Genomic DNA, 16568 nt, shown 5'->3' with positions numbered 1-16568 from the left:
GACACAAGAGTAAGTGATTCCATGGATTTAGCATCAGATAGGACTGAATTATTTTGTTTACCACAATGTTATATAAAAACCAAAGACAGAATAAAATGACTAGAGTGTAGGTCACAAGCTTGTTTCAAGAACATTCTTAGTTTGTGCTCAAACTCAGATATCTGTGAACAACTTATTTATAACTTGCAAACATGACAAAAATCAAGTATATACAAAACTTTATCCTCATTCATGGGCAAAGGTCAAGCACACAATATAACTGAAATATAACAAATGGTTATATCAGCAGATTGGGCAGATGACATGACCTGTGAGTTGCTGTCATTGACAAATATTGTCATTTATATTCTTCAGTGCACTTTTTGCTCTAAATGCTTGTCACCATTTTTCAGAACATGATTATAAATGGCAGCCAGTATATTTGATGGAGTTAGAACCCAGGAACACCCTGGGAAGAACCACTGATCCATAGGAAGCTACTGGCTAACTTTCATTCCCTTGTTGGACAAGCTGAGACTCAAACCCATGTGGAAACAGGTGAGATGTGAGTGATCTGTCATGGTGAGCACCTTGAACCACTTGGACACACATGGCCCTGCGCTTGCAGAAAAGGAAGAAGCCTATTGATCTTGTCACTGACTGAAAGAAGAGCACAGTTTGTGCATAATAGATTTTTTTCTAGACCACATACTTTGACCAGAGTTTGTGGAGGACTTGTATCAAAGAGGCTTATTAGATTTTCAGACCCAAAGGTCAGGGTCGCTATGGCTCAAAGAAGAATTGGTTTCGCAGAACATGATTAGTTTTAAGATAATAGAGAAACCCTAATAGATTTTGGGGTCTAAGGGTTTGTAGTCAAGCTTATGCTAAGTCTATTAAGCAAATAATGATTTGTGCACATTTAGCTTTATCTGGTTCTCTAGTTTTTCCACTTCAATAGCCATCTTGTTCGGCTGCATCTGCTGTAAACAGTTTGGTGTTGTTTCTGGAGATGACCAGGTTTAAAGAATAATGCATGATTTATAGCCAGTCATCAAGAATTATGATTTCACAGTTTTTTTTGAGACGTTGTGGCCAATAATCTTTCAGTGTTCTTGTTGCATTGATCCCAATGACTGATTATAGTTCTTTGGACGTGGTATGATATCTCATTTTGTTAGATGCTGTTTTGTTTTCTTATTATAGCTCACAAGAAACAGAAAGAGTACAGTATGGAGTCTACACACATGACTGAACAAAATGAAAATAATCTTCATGAACCTTCCTGCATGAATGCCTCTAGTTTCAAGGTGATACCTGAAGGAGAGGAGGAAGTGGGAGAATCAGAAAACCAGAGTGTTGTAACAAGGGAGACAACCCAGATTGTGGGTGAGAAGGAAGCTATAGAGGAACGTGAAGATCAGACTACAGAAGAAACAGTTGGTAATGAAAAAGCAGATATAAATAATAAGGAGCAGCCAGGTAATACAGTTGCAGATGGAACTGATGTGGCCGACCCCTTTGAATATACAAAGAGAGCAGGCTTCACATCGGAGATTTTCAAAATCGAACTCCTGAATATGCCAAAAAGGTTTGGATTTGGGGTAATCACAATATTTATATAGTTTACTAGAGAGCTCTCTTGTAGCACTTCCATCATGGCCTGTACCTTGAAGTATATCAAATATATTGGCAATTTTCCACAGCTGTGCATTTTGCGAACCCTTGATAACTAGCCTAGACTCCTGTGCTTTTTGAAGATGAATCTTACAGATAATACTTTTTTTCTAATAGGCGTATGTAAACAAAGAATCGGTGCTTCATCAGCAAGAAATGTAATATATTGAACACAAGATCTCAGACTATCAAAATGCAATGAATGTATATGAAAATAGAAATTATATCAGAAGTAATAATTATAGTCAGTATGATTTGCTTAAAGAAACTTGTATTGTTTCTGCCTACTATTAGTAGATCCTCCACCAAACCCCATTTCTCACCACTTTCTCCTTTTGGTCCCCAAGTTTTGATTACTTAGGAGTCCAGGACTAAGTTGGAAAGTATCAGCTGAAGTATTTTGGTTTATATTTTTTACTTTGAAAAAAAATGATCATTTTAACAATTATTTTGTGCAAAATCTTAAACACGTGATCAGTAAAATTGCATATTAATTTGTTATGAAATTTATGAATCCTATTGAATACTTAAGATAATCTCCTGCATGTTGGACCATATACATGTGTATTTCAGGAACTGAAGAAAAAACTGTTTAATCTTGGACTGAAGCCTGTCAAATTAAAGGCCCAAGGGAAGAATTTTACCTTTGTAACATTCAGGTAATGAAATCTATTGATGATCTGTCCTATAGTCTGAAGATATAACTTTCAGTGTAGAAAAAAAATTGAATAGGAAATCAGAATTGTAAAGAAAATCTTTTGGAAGTCAGACTTCATTTAAATATGTCTTTTTTATGATAATATTGCAATTGTAAATTTGCTTGAATGCATGCAATATAGATGACTATATCTTGATGAACTATAACTAAAGTTAAGTCAATCCATAACCATGTACTGTATAGTATTAAAAAATTACATGCATCATCAACCATGGTTAGTATAGTGTTGAAAACATACAAAAACCAGGAGAGGTTATGCAATGGTCTGTGGTCCATCATCCACCAGTTTTATTTAGAACCAAGTAGACATCATTAGAAGTCTTGTGGTGACAACCTCATGTCTATATGATTGACAACTAATAGATGAACTTTGAAATGCTTGAATAAACAAACAGTTGAATCCTCAAGCTCTTTGCAGGTGTGAAGGGGACAGGGAATCAGCCTTGCAGATGTTGAATGGATTCAAATGGAAAGGATCCATTTTGAAAGCAAAGGTCAGTTTTAACATTAAAACAAAGACTATTCTATTCTGTTGTCAAGAGTGATTAAAATATTTTAATAAAGATGTTCGACTTTTGTTAAGCAGTTTATAAAGAATAAATAAAATTGTAGTGAAGGATCACTGTATATTTTAGAGATTATCATGGGGCATAGGAAAAGCTTTTAAAATGAAATGCCAGCATAACATGGCTTGAATGACTGAAAAATAGGAAAGAAAAATCAGTTCTTCTTAAAATACTCTACTCTTTTATAATATCTTGGCAAATCCAGCCCTCATTGATTAAAAACATTTAGCAAAAAAGCTACTGTTCATGTAGGTGGCAGATGGGCAGAGTCACTCTCTTTCTTACAGGGATTGTCACCAAATCCCAAGAACATCTAAGTTACTACTTCCGCTTGTGCTAAGAAGCATGCTGTCACCATACGAGACTTTGCAAACACCAGAATCAACTTTTTTTAAGTATACCATTACAAGTTGGAGGAGTCTTTTAACTTTTAACTCCATCTATGTTTCTAACTTTTCTCTCTTCCTATACTGACAGAGATGTAACTTTACAACTTTCTAACACTTTGTTGTCTTCTCACTTTTAATAGCACTTGCATGGGTAGTTTATGCAACTTCTTTGTAAGTTTGGGCTATAATTATTTTTTTACATGTATGAAAGTCTCTGTGCCAATAGAGAACTCTTTATATGTGTATAATTCCTTATGACTGGTTACATACAGGTGAGTTTTCTATACCAAGGCATTCTTAGCATCTGGGTGTCAAGCTTTCAGTGATTTTACTTGTACTTGGGCCCTCCTATATATAGTATTATTCAGGGTATGTAGTGGACCTTGAAAACCTTGGAAAGCCTTGAAAAATGAATTTGTCCCTCAAGGCCTTGAAAACACTTTGAAAATTCAAAATAAAGTCTGGGTATCTTCAAAAGCCTTGATTTTCTTGAAACCGAAATGAATTAATAAATTGTTTTTATTTTAAAGATTGAATTAAAATGGAAAAGAAACAATTTTTTTTATAAACCCCAAAACAAAACAATATTTTTCTAAATTTGTTCTGGAATGGAAATTTCCACATCTGGTCACTGTGCAATTGTACATTTTGAACTTCCAATTGTACAAAGCCCAGATGTAGCTGTGGTTTAAATTCAAATCATTTGTACACTTTGAAATGTCTGGCTGCCGATTCCAACTTTGGTGGCTAAACAAAGAATAATATAAAGTTTGGATTATGAGAGCTTTGCAAAATGCAAATTCTGCCAGAAGGATATCGATTTGCGTGCAGTGGGAGAGAATGCTTTTCGGGCACATGCAGCTGGAAAAAGAAACACCTATTACAGCTAATATGGCAAAACAGGAAGCATTCAGCATGAAATCATTTTTGATGAAAGAGATATCTGTGAACAGAGAGATTCAAGTTTTAAAATAGAAACTGTGCAAAATCTTAATTATGAAGTTAGTTCTATCTGGTTCTATTTTTGGATTGAGTGGAAAAGGACACAAAATAATTGCTTTTGAAAAAAAGATTGATGACAAGCTACAAAAACTGAAAAATACACTCTGAAACATTTTGGACTTTGTAAATAGTGTAGCATAGACAAAGTGAAATTAACTCTGTTCAGTGACTTACATTATTCTAATGTCCAGATGTAGGATGTGTTGTGATGGGAATGATATCAATGATCATACCCTTGACTTCATGTTGTTTTTTTATAATAAATTTGCAAGAAATTTTCCTCGGAAGAAGTAATAGTAAGTATTAAGTTGTGTTTACATACAGTTTCATTGATGTATCCTTTAAAATTATTGTAAGAATGAACCTTAAAAAACATGATTTTAAACCTTGAAAAAAAACTTGAATATTTGAAAGAAATATGCTACTAACCCTGCAAATTATATTATACCTGGACACTTCACTGCTTTATTAGCTCATCTGCTATCACTCATTTCCAGTAAAACATCATATAGTAAAGTTCTGCACTCATCCTGTTTTCAAAGACAGATGCACTTAACTTACCTGGACAGGCCATTATTAAACCCTTCCTGCAGGTAGCGTTGTGAATTTATATGATATATGGACATTTCATTGCCCTCGTTAGGTTATCTGCTAGCACTAAGTCATGCTCATATATGTGAAACTTTATTGATTTTACCTGTATAAAATGTCATTGGGCCCTTTCCTACCAGTAAAAATTGTCTCATACTGGATACTGTCACACCAAGTTTATAAGTATCTAAATAACATTTCCTTTTTTGTGCAGGTTTTTGTGTGTAAATATAGGAACTTGTTTATTTTACTGTATAGCTTCAGCACTGGTTGGACAAATACAGTTATGTTTTCTATACAGTCATGTCCTGCTCATGCTTGTTACTGTAGATGACACTTGAGTGATGTTTGTATAGGTAATTCATTGGCTGTCCTACAGGTAAGCTGTACCTAGAAGTGATTTTTTGTCTTCCTGTTCATACATGCAAGTACTATAAGCAATGCTACAGTGATTCTACCTGTACAGGGAGTCAAACTGACACATCTGTGTGTTATTTTGGCTAGAATTGATTATTTAGCATCCACTTTCTAAATATTCAAAGCTGTGCTCTAATCTACTTGTACAGGTCACATGCATCCCTTTATTGGTGGGTATCTTTGTGGTTAACTCTGCACAGATACTAACTTGCTCATAAATTTTGACACTTAGTAAACTATGTAACTATATAGAGGGTCTTCTCTATTTTGTCTTGCAGATTTAGACTATAGGCAAGACCAGTCAGACAACCACTCAATATGTGTAGTTTCCCGGGTTGTCACCCCTTGACTAAATGTCAGACTTGCATATTATGGACAGAAGTAAGTCATAACTTGGGGGATGAAGACATCTGATTCCTCGCAAGGGCAGCAAGATGGAGAGAAGCAACAAGCATCAGTTAGTCTTTCATGTCAGAATCATGGACTGTATCTGTGGATCAAACATCACATGGCTAACCCCAACTGCAAGAACTGGACAGCGTTTCCTAAAGACCCTGCAACTTCGGGACTCAACTCTATTTCTGTTGTTGTACATAAGTATGGTATATTCATAATGTGGTCATGATGGAGAAACAGCATCCTATAACCATAATATCAGGTATGAACTTACAGCATGTGGAAAAAAAGATGCAATACTCTCTACCCCCGACCTCACAGACCAATTATGGCAACCTTCATCATCTTTAATCATCAGGTTGATGGAATTCGCAACATGCCGCCATCCCTCTCAGTCTCATGTATGGCAGAGATTTCCAAAGCAACCAGCAAGGTTGCATGGATGTTCCCAAAGTGCATGCCACTGGGAAGCAATCTTGCAACTAAGTGGAAGAGTCAGAGGGAGTTCAATAGTTTTTGCCAGCATACCACAAGACCATACCTATCTCAGTGAAACACATACCAGGTCCCCCACCCCTTCACACCCTTATCACAGATCCTGGTGAGGAGAAGGCTCCAGCCTTTTATGGCTGAATGGGGAAGATTTACTATGTTATCTTGGGTACCAACTGTAGTTCCTGGGGACTCGATATCACAGACTAAACATTTGGCTACATCTACAATGCAGCAACTTATAAATTGATCCTCAGCCTAAGTGCATTCAGTCAGTGCTGTTAAGCTGTTGGGTTTGTGATGGATTACAACAATGGGTCCTAACACTGCCCATTGTGAAGACTGCGTAATCAATGTGTACTTGAAAATGATATGATTTCTTATCACACTCAGATGGCTTTTAGAAATTCTGTGATTTGCCTACAACAGTCTACATACAATAGTCTAGTCACATTTTGGAGCAGGACATGAGTTTACATGTTACTTTCCTTTCATTCTGAATCTCTTGTCAACAAATACATCTTAGACCTAGTATGTTTCCAAGATTCAGTCAACTAGGTCTGAACTCTATGTGTTTCCCAGAAAGAGATTTGAATTCATGCAATCCATGTACTGGAGTATTCATTCACTGGCTGAAATTTTACTGCAGCAGATGTCTTAGTCATTGGTTGCTTTTTGGACAGTCATAATAATGCTTACATGGTCCATGTGGAGACTGAACCTTGACAGTTTTACCAGCTCTCGCAATCGGCAACCATTCGAGGTTGCATCATAAAGTCTTTTTGGACTCACATTGGCAATACCTTTGCAAACACATATTCCAGCAATCACAATTGCTATGGATCTGAACACAGAGGGTTGGGAGGAAAAAGTCTCCTACCTTTTTGTATTGTTATGGGGGTGTGACCCTCTCAGGGGCATTATTTATATGTCCACAGCATCAAAATGGATGCCTTTTTTTAAAACCTGACATTGATGGCTGGCGAACCTAGATGGGAATAGAGTTCTCATTCTGTCCAATAACTTCACTGTGGTGGCTGATCTCAAACAGCAAAATGAACAGTTACCCTGACCTTTGTATTATTGTTTGGAATTTTCTAAATTGGTGTACTCATTGTCAATCCAGATATCAGTTCAACATATCCACATATCCTAGGCTGGCTAATGTATTGGCAGACTCATTTTTGCATGCAGGAACTTGTTCAAACAGAATGGCTTTTTTATCCCTCAGTTTCATACAATATTTGATGGGATCAACTTATTCTGGTCATTAGTGATAAGGTAGAATACCAACAGTCGCAAACTATGTCACACCTATCCTGGGCCCAAAAGCCTAGCTAATTGCTGCTTTCCTATACATTGGAATGGCTGAATATATATATATATATATATATATATATGTATATATATATATATATATATATATATATATATATATATATATATATATATATATATATATATATATATATATATATATATATAACATGTCATATACCTTGGATTCTGAACTCAATACAGGAACCAAAAGTATCTGTCTTTATTCTGATTACTAAAAGAGGGAATACAGGACCAACTGGGTCAATATAGGAAGGCAGTGTAATTTAATCTTGGTGGTTCACTCTTGAGTACTTTATTCCAGTGGAGACATCCATGCCACTTTTGCTAATTTTCCAGGCTTTTCGGTGAGAAGGAGTTAGTACTGATCACACAAACTTACCATTCCACCATCACTAGCACACTGAGCTATCATAGCCGAGAGGATATCACACAAATCAGAGACCTGTTTGATCTTCTGTTCATTTGGATTTCACCTGGCTAAAGGCACTGGACCCTTGACCAGTTGGACTTTTCATGGGTATTAACCTGGCTGAAACAAGACACTAATTGGACTGCTCTCAAAAGCTTAGTTAATTCGCCTATCATACAAGTCCTGCCTCCGCACTACTTTGGCTGTCAGCAGGAAAAATCAGCAATATATTTCTTGGGGACCCATCCACTTACAGTTCGAACATGATGGACCCATAACTCTTATGAAGTCCCCACATGCAAGTGCATGATTAACTTGCTGTTCATTTGCATTAGTTATGGCAGGCAGAATCAGCAAAATATATGCCTTATCAAGTGGGCCCACAAGATGAGTAGTTTATCAAGTGGGCCCACAAGATGAGTAGTTTATCAAGTGGGCCCACAAGATGAGTAGTTTATCAAGTGGGCCCACAAGATGAGTAGTTTATCAAGTGGGCCCACAAGATGAGTAGTTTATCAAGTGGGCCCACAAGATGAGTAGTTTATCAAATGGGCCCACAAGATGAGTAGTTTATCAAGTGGGCCCACAAGATGAGTAGTTTATCAAGTGGGCCCACAAGATGAGTAGTTTATCAAGTGGGCCCACAAGATGAGTAGTTTATCAAGTGGGCCCATAAGATGAGTAGTTTCACTCATGACAGTACTTCCTTTCATTGCCGTGAATAGGCTCCTGTCGATGAGTAACCAGATTTTTTAAAATGAAATCACTGTCTACTGTGGACACTTAAGCTTTAGATCCAGTACAAGCTTACAAGATCCAGTATAAGCTTTAATGTTTTATCTTAAAATGATGGAGCCATTGCATTGAGGGAGATCACACTTATTTTTACCTCTCAAACAGGAACAGGAAGATGTATCATCACAGACCTTTCATCCTGGATTAAGTGGGTTATTCGAACAGCGTATGAAGAAATATTCCAAGTGCAAATGGGTTTGTTATGCTTTTCAGGTCACAAAGTTAGAGCTGTTGCCACAAGCGAGGCTATTTGGCCAGAACTGTTCTCTAACCAATATTACCTAGGTCATGAGATGGAGTTAAGAGTTGACATTCTTCAGTTTTTATCTAAGAGACCTTTCATCCCAAATGGCTGAACTCAGTCTGGTAGGACCTATAGCTCAACTCAGTCTGGTAGGACCAATAGCTCAGCTCATTCTGGTACGACCTATAGCTCCACTCAGTCTGGTAGGACCAATAGCTCAGCTCAGTCTGGTAGGACCTATAGCTCCACTCAGTCTGGTAGGACCTATAGCTCCACTCAGTCTGGTAGGACCTATAGCTGTGGTGCAAGAGGTCACTTTCCAGGTTTGACAGCTTCATAAGATACAGCTTCAGGACTTCTGCTGGAGTGGTGGGAGGGAAAATTTTCCCTCTTTGAAGCTACTCCTTGACAGATGGCATCTTCTCCAGTGAGGTTATCTAGAAGCTTTATTACATACATTAGGGGACCAGAGATAGTATCTCTGGGCTAAAGGGATGTATCTCCCTTCACCTTTTATTTAGCCTCTAAGGTATTAGGATTGGGTAGTGTATTTGAAGAGTAACCAGTTTTTTCTAGTAAAATATGTTTCTTTGAGAATACTTGCCCAATTACTATACACATAAACCTTCCCAGCCTCTCTGCCGTTACATCCATATTGAGAAGGTGCCTGCTGCTCCATTAACTTCATATTCTTGGGATTTGACAAGGTAGTAGTAGTTCTCCTAAGGTATTATAATTGGATAAGTATTCTCAAGGAAATATATTTTACTAGGAAAAAAATTGAATTGTTTCCAAGGAAGTTCTGTGCTGTTCTCTCTTTTGTATTCATGTATTTCTGATGAACCTGCAGTGTCCATAATCAGCAAGTGTTTGGTTTGTAGTTTGTTGAACATGTATGAATCACAAGACAAATTTGAAGAAGTTGATGAAATTGAAGAGTTCTTGCACTCTTATTTTTCTTGGATACTTCAGTTTGATCAGTGTGAAAAATAAAAGTTTCTCGATTACACTTGTTTGAAAACTTCAAGATCTCAACATTTTTGCAAACCTCATGGAACCTATGCTGAGATTTCCTCATTTTTCATGAGTACACATAAGCAAAGATGCATCATCAGCAACACAATGTAACAGTCTCCACACCACAAAGAAAGCTTGTGTTTTACCTGTCGATAAGTGACTGGCTGATTTAAACGTTTATGTTGGGTCACAATTGCAAGTAAAATGTACTAATTCTCATGGTAATTGGTTAAGCAAGTTTTTGAATTTTCATGATTAACGAGGGAATCTCTACACAGGCAGCTATGGGTGATAAGTGAGTGGTGGATTTTTGCCCATGGTGTGTGCCAGTGAGATTTTAGCTGTCAAAGAACAACTATTTTTCTTGTCTGTTCTACAGAAGGCCAGCCCAGCAGCAGACCCTTTGCTCCAGAAAAGAAAGCAAAAAGAGGGTATGTAAATTTAGAGCAATACATTGATGATTATATGATTTACTATATAAAGCCATTAATACTGTTGGTAATGTGGATTAATTTAAGTTAATGGACTAATTAATACTGTCTTTAACAATGTCTTATTGATAGAAGTTAGAATGTAAATGACATGTATATAGATGTTGTCATTAGCATTGTGCTGCGGTCATTGGCAGTTTTTCAAAAGACCTTTTGACTTTATTGTTTCTCTCAACACATAAATAGACAAGGAGGAAAAACTCCTCCTCATTACTTCCCCTTACCACTGTTCAACTGAATGTTTGCCAATTTGTGCTTTCCCTCTGTAAGATCAATCTCTTACTATGCTTGCTCTCAGTATCCAAGCATATGCTTATTAATTTGTCTCATCCATCAAGAAAGTTGGCATAGTATTGTACATTAATGTATTTACATGTTGCAATAATCATTTCTTATTTATCACTGCTCTGGTGGCCTCATGGTTAGAGCATCCGTCTCGGATGCGGGATGTCGTGGGTTCCATCCCCGGCCGAGTCATACCAAAGACTTACAAAAATGGTACTAACAGCTGCCTTGCTTGGCGCACAGCATTAAGAGGTTAGTGTTAGGACTGGTTGGCCTGGATAATGTGACTGGGTGGGACATCATGCTACATGTCTGTGGCATGATGTCCCAGTGCTAGACATCACTATAAACTGCCACATTGCAGACATTGTAGGGATATGACTGAGAAAAAGTGTTAAAGCTACGTTAAAAATCCAAATCACATCACACATCACATCACATTTCTTATTTTGATCAGTGTTTCTGTGAATTTTTTGCAGTTGTGGACTTTGTTATTCTGACCTTGTGCTTCAGTACAGTATTATTGGTGATTGTTGTTTATTTTTACATGCTAACTGCATTGTTTGTGTTATTGTTGTGTCAACACTTGTTTATTTTCTGATATTTTTGTTGTTCTTATCATTTTAGTTGAACGATGCAAACAAAATGTATGAAGTGCACGAAGTTTAAAGCCAGTGGGGACACAAATGAAACGCGCCTCACTTCCACAAAGTGTTCGTCATCTTCTCCCATCAGTGTATGTATAATGTGGTCAGAAGGAGTTTGGTCCATGGGTTTTGCAGAAGAGTTTCAAGAGCAAAAAGAGAGGAATGCAGTCTTGGTTGATGGAACGTAATGTCTTGACACTTCACACAAAGACATCATCAACCAATTAGTATACTCCATCTGCACAGTGGAGTATACAAACTTTACTTTTAAAGCATCCATGGAGGAAATTTACTCGGTTTCGCCAATTTCTGACTGCCCACTGGTTCCATCTGCAGTCCCAGCCTGTAAGGTGTAGACTTTGAAGATAAAGACAACACCCATCTTTGTGGCTGCTTCCACAATCAGCATAGATAAACGATTTATCTGAAAGTCAACTACAGCGTTGTTCTTGTCCTGCTGTTATCTCATGCACTTAGAGGGCATATGGTACTAAGCTATTGACCCTGGATACAGTCATATCAGCTGTTAACATAACCCCTCTGTTTTATAAGGTGGATCTGAATGTTCTCCATGCCACCTGCAAGGTAGTGCAAAATATGTTGGCAGTTTCTTGTGTTCTAGAACAGGTATTGTCATCAATTTTTTTTTTCCCTACTGAAAATTTGGGGATGCGTGGCCTGTATTGCCAAGATGTTCAGTAGGCTGCATTCCATTCATTGACTATTGCCAAGATGTTCAGTAGGCTGCATTCCATTCATTGACTATTGCCAAGATATTCAGTAGGATACATTCCATTCATTGACTACTGCCAAGATGCTAAGTAGGCTGCATTCTATTCAGTGGCTATTGCCAAGATGCTCAGTAGGCTGCATTCCATTCAGTGGCTATTGCCAAGATGCTCAGTAGGCTGCATTCCATTCAGAGGCTATTGCCAAGATGCTCAATAAAGTTGCAATCCATTCAGTGGCTATTGCCCTGATGGCTTTGCTTTTTCGTTTATTTTTTTGCTGATCTAGTGGGAAGGAATATAAATCTTCAAAGTGGAGAGAATCTCACAAGCTGAAGGCCCAAGCATTTTCAAGACTTACAAGGGAAAGTGACAGATTTTCAGTCGGATGCAACATCAAGAGCATTGTTCTGTTGAGTACACTGATTCCACAGCTGGGTATTGTTTTCCTCAGACATTTTGAAGAGAAAAACATGGCTCTGATCACTATCAGATGCTGCTGCTCCAACCATTCTTGCATTATGGTAGATAGGACATTTGTCATGATAAGGATCTATCAGACCTGCTTGCCAATTTGGACTTGAGTAGGTCAAAATCTCTTGTCCTGTTTCATTAATGGAATTATTCATGGGTTTTTGACATGTTTCAACTCTTGTCTGTTTGACCATTAGGCAGAATCTTACTGAAGCAGAATTTATATCATTACTATTACTTAAGCATGCAGATAGACCAAGTGAAGCTCTTGAATTATCTCTCCATTGGACCCGAATTCTCTCCACTTCACATTAGATGGTGCTGTGGTTCCAATGATGTAACTGTGGTTCTTTGGTAAGAATAGGTTTATGTCACCAGGCAGTCATCAACTTCCTCTCTTTAATTCATACATAATTCAGATATTCATACAAGCGGTGATTCCAGCCTGCTGTCAAGTACTACTTGAAGCACACAAAGAAGAGTCATGAGTCCCAGTAATACCTCTTCTTTTTGTGGCTGGGAAAGAGGATATAACCCCTCAAGTCCAAGCATTGCATCTGAAGTGGGTAGTATGCTTTGCATAATCTTTGATCGCAAAAAATCAATCATGTCTCATGAAGATTTCAGCTCTGGAGATGAGAGCTATGTCTGCTGGCCTCATTTTCGAATGTAATGCATTGATCAGAGAAAACATAAGCTCTTGTCTGGCATGCACAATCAACCTTCTCAATCTTTTATGTTCACGATCTAGCTTTGCAGAAACATGAATTGAATCTGGTGGGTCCAGTGACTGCATCGCTTATGACTACCAGGCCAATGTTTGACAGCACAACCTCTTCACAGGTATGGGTTTGGCACTTTTGCTGGATTTGCCCAGAACTTGTTTCTCGGTAATGTAAAGTTGTTCTTTTATTTTTATCTGGGTATTTTTAAGGACTGCGTGACTGTCAGGAGTGTGGTCCTCGTGTAAGGAGAGTGGCTTTTCCGTCATACATGAAATCCAACATCTCGAAGAATGCATGTGGTAGTGTTATCATGCTCATACATTCGCTCCTCCTAATAACTAATGTCCTTATGTTTAATTACATTTCTCTGATAATACTTTACCAGTCACATTAAGCTCTCCCACAAATACTAGCATCCTCATTGATGTACTTAACTGGTAAACATGTGGATGACGGATAGGTACTTAGCAGTGCCAAGTACTCCATTAGCACATTCATTTCTGTTGTTGACAATGACGTGACAAAATCACCCATGTTAAGTCAGGCAAAATAACATGCAAAATCACCCATGTCAGATTGGCTAAAATGTTATAAAAATGTGAGAAAATGGTGACAGACAGAAAGAATTGTGCCTACTTAGAAAGAAATTGTTCACATTTATATGTCTGGTTCTTGTGCAGTGCATTTCTCTTTCCCACTGCCAGATGATTGTGTAGGACTTTACTAATATCTCTTTGAAAATTTACTTGACAGCTGGAGGTGATGGCAGTCATCAAGAGAAGAGGCAGAAAACAGACAGTATGGTGGAGGAAGATCTGTCCCCAGAGGACAGGTGATTCAGATGAAAACATTTTCGATTTCCTTTGTGCTTCATATTTTGCAGAAGACCTGGGATTCCTATCAGTGAAATAAACATCAAGCAAATAATAGGAATATTATTTATAAGTGTTTGAAAAAAATAATTTTCCTACCTGTGAAATTTCTATTTTAAGTTGTTATTCATATTTCTTAAAATAATTTTTTTTATTAGAGGTTCAGATATAACAGAGATTCCATATTGAACATGATTAAAATTCATTTCAAATCACCTTAAAAAATAAATTTTAAAAGAAAACCTTACCCAGACTTGTTTTCTTCTCAATTCTGTTAAATTGACAACAGACGTTTTGAACAGTTTTACAATAAAATTGGAATAGGAAAATGAACATTGGTGTGGGATAGGAAAAGGAACACTGGTGTGGGATAGGAAATTGAACACTGGTGTGGGATAGGACATTGAACATTGGTGTGGGATAGGAAAATGAACACTGATGTGGGGATAGGAAAATGAACACTGATGTGGGATAGGAGAATGAACAGTGGTGTGCGATAGGAAAATGAACACTGATGTGGAATAGGAGAATGAACACTGGTGTGGGATAGGAAAATGAACATTGGTGTGGGATAGGAAAATGATAACTGGTGTTGGATGGGAAATTGAAAACTGGTGTGGGATAGGAAAATGAACACTAGTGTGTGATAGAAAATTGAACACGGGTGTGGGATAGGTAACTGAACACTGGTGTGATAGGAAAATTTATCAAAAGCAGGAACAAGATCCTTGGTATGGAAACTTGGTATATGAATTTGACCTTTCATTGGTTTTTGCCTCAGTAAAATGAAACTGGAAATTGTTTATGGCTTCAGTCTTATTTTGGTTTCATATTGGCCATGCTCAATATCTTGTGTGACCACTCTGGTGGTTTAAGCGTTTAGAGCATCCACCTTAGATGTAGGAGGTCACTGGTTTTAACCCAGGCCGAGTCATACCAAAGACTTATAAAAATTGTATCAGCAGCTGCCTTTTTTTGACATTCAGCATTAAGAGGTTAGGACTGGTCAGATTGGTGTCAGGATAATGTGACTGGGTGGGACATGATGCTACATGTCATTGGCTTGGTGCCACAGTGCTAGACATTACTATAAACTGCCACACTGCAGACATTGTAGCAATATGACTAAAATTGCTATGTTAAAAATCTAAATCACACACATACACACACACACACACACACACACACACACAGATTCCCATTAGCATGATGAGTCATTCTGACTTTTGATGTTGACAATGCAGTTAATCAAAAACATCTTTTGAAAATAACTGTAGTTTTTATGGATTTTTGCCTGAAGTCATTAAATTCCTATAGTGTAGCATATTTTCCAGGCTGTATTAGCAATGATGTTGGATATCAGTTTAAATTTAAAGATTGATGATCAATTCATCATACCCATACAGCCATTGATTATTTGAGATCTTTTATATGTTTTGCTTTGAAAATGTTATTTTTTCATCTTGAAATGTTTATTACTGGTAACTGTTTGCCATTGAGGTTGCATGTTTGAAATGGCATGTCATTGATCAGATAAATATGTTGAGTATGCATGTAGTGATAACATAAATATTAATGGTGTTAAATCGAAACATTTATAATCAGAAAACTTGAAATGATTATTGAATGGAAGATTTCATAGTGACACCCTTTTCTGGTACACTGGATAATCTAATATGTAAGTATTTTTCAAGGCAAGGGTTGGCAGCCACTTATTGTAGTTCCAATAGTGTTTTATCAGTATCCACTTCAAAATGACTGCAGTAGTTTTCCTTTTTAATTGCTGAATTAATTGAACTTTGTCCATTAACATGGATTCTTTTTTAAAATTTCAGGTTAAAACATTCCGTTTGTCCCCTCTTTGACATTTCATATGAAGAGCAGCTGAAAGTAAATATCTCATTTCATCTATAAAATTCATGGGTTTTGTATGGTACTCTTGTTCCTTCTGAGCTCACTTCTGCAAAGTATGGAATAATTTTTGTACTATCCATAGCATTAGTGTTAGCATCTGTGTCTATTATAAATGCATGCATATGTGTACAGGCTTGTATTAATGAGCTAGGTGATTGCTAATTATACTCTAGTTTAGTATGGTCCTCATTATATAAGGAATATTGTGCCATTACACCAAAACTTAAGTAGTATTGACAACAAAACTCCTGTCATTTTGAAATTGCAACTAGATTTTCTGTTCATTATACTAAATTGTAAGTGTAACACATTTTCATGAATGAAAAGATTTTATGAAGTCGGGACAATTTAGGTTTTTGTCAGTTTTGAATACAGTGAATATTTTTTGTCCAAGATTCA

General features: G+C 37.1%; 1 protein-coding gene across 3 annotated transcripts in view; it reads left to right on the top strand.

Annotated features, from left to right (window-relative positions):
* Positions 1–16568, top strand: part of LOC149771955 (tRNA (uracil-5-)-methyltransferase homolog A-like) — an 80270-nt gene that overhangs the window by 8507 nt on the left and 55195 nt on the right. For 2 of the 3 annotated variants that reach the window (XM_089948040.1, XM_089948038.1), the window contains exons 2-7: positions 1186–1583; positions 2230–2315; positions 2793–2868; positions 10413–10464; positions 14137–14215; positions 16091–16145. In XM_089948040.1, the coding sequence (XP_089804166.1) occupies positions 1212–1583; positions 2230–2315; positions 2793–2868; positions 10413–10464; positions 14137–14215; positions 16091–16145 (720 nt within the window). In that variant the 5' untranslated portion in view covers positions 1186–1211. The remainder of the gene's footprint in view (positions 1–1185; positions 1584–2229; positions 2316–2792; positions 2869–10412; positions 10465–14136; positions 14216–16090; positions 16146–16568) is intronic. The other variant, XM_089948041.1, reaches the window with a different exon arrangement.

This window comes from Sinohyriopsis cumingii, unplaced genomic scaffold (genome assembly GCF_028554795.1).
Source record: "Sinohyriopsis cumingii isolate HCF-2022 unplaced genomic scaffold, ASM2855479v2 utg001554l, whole genome shotgun sequence".
Lineage (NCBI taxonomy): Eukaryota > Metazoa > Mollusca > Bivalvia > Unionida > Unionidae > Sinohyriopsis > Sinohyriopsis cumingii.
Note: the sequence above shows the minus strand (reverse complement) of the source record. Positions and strands in the feature narration are given on the sequence as shown.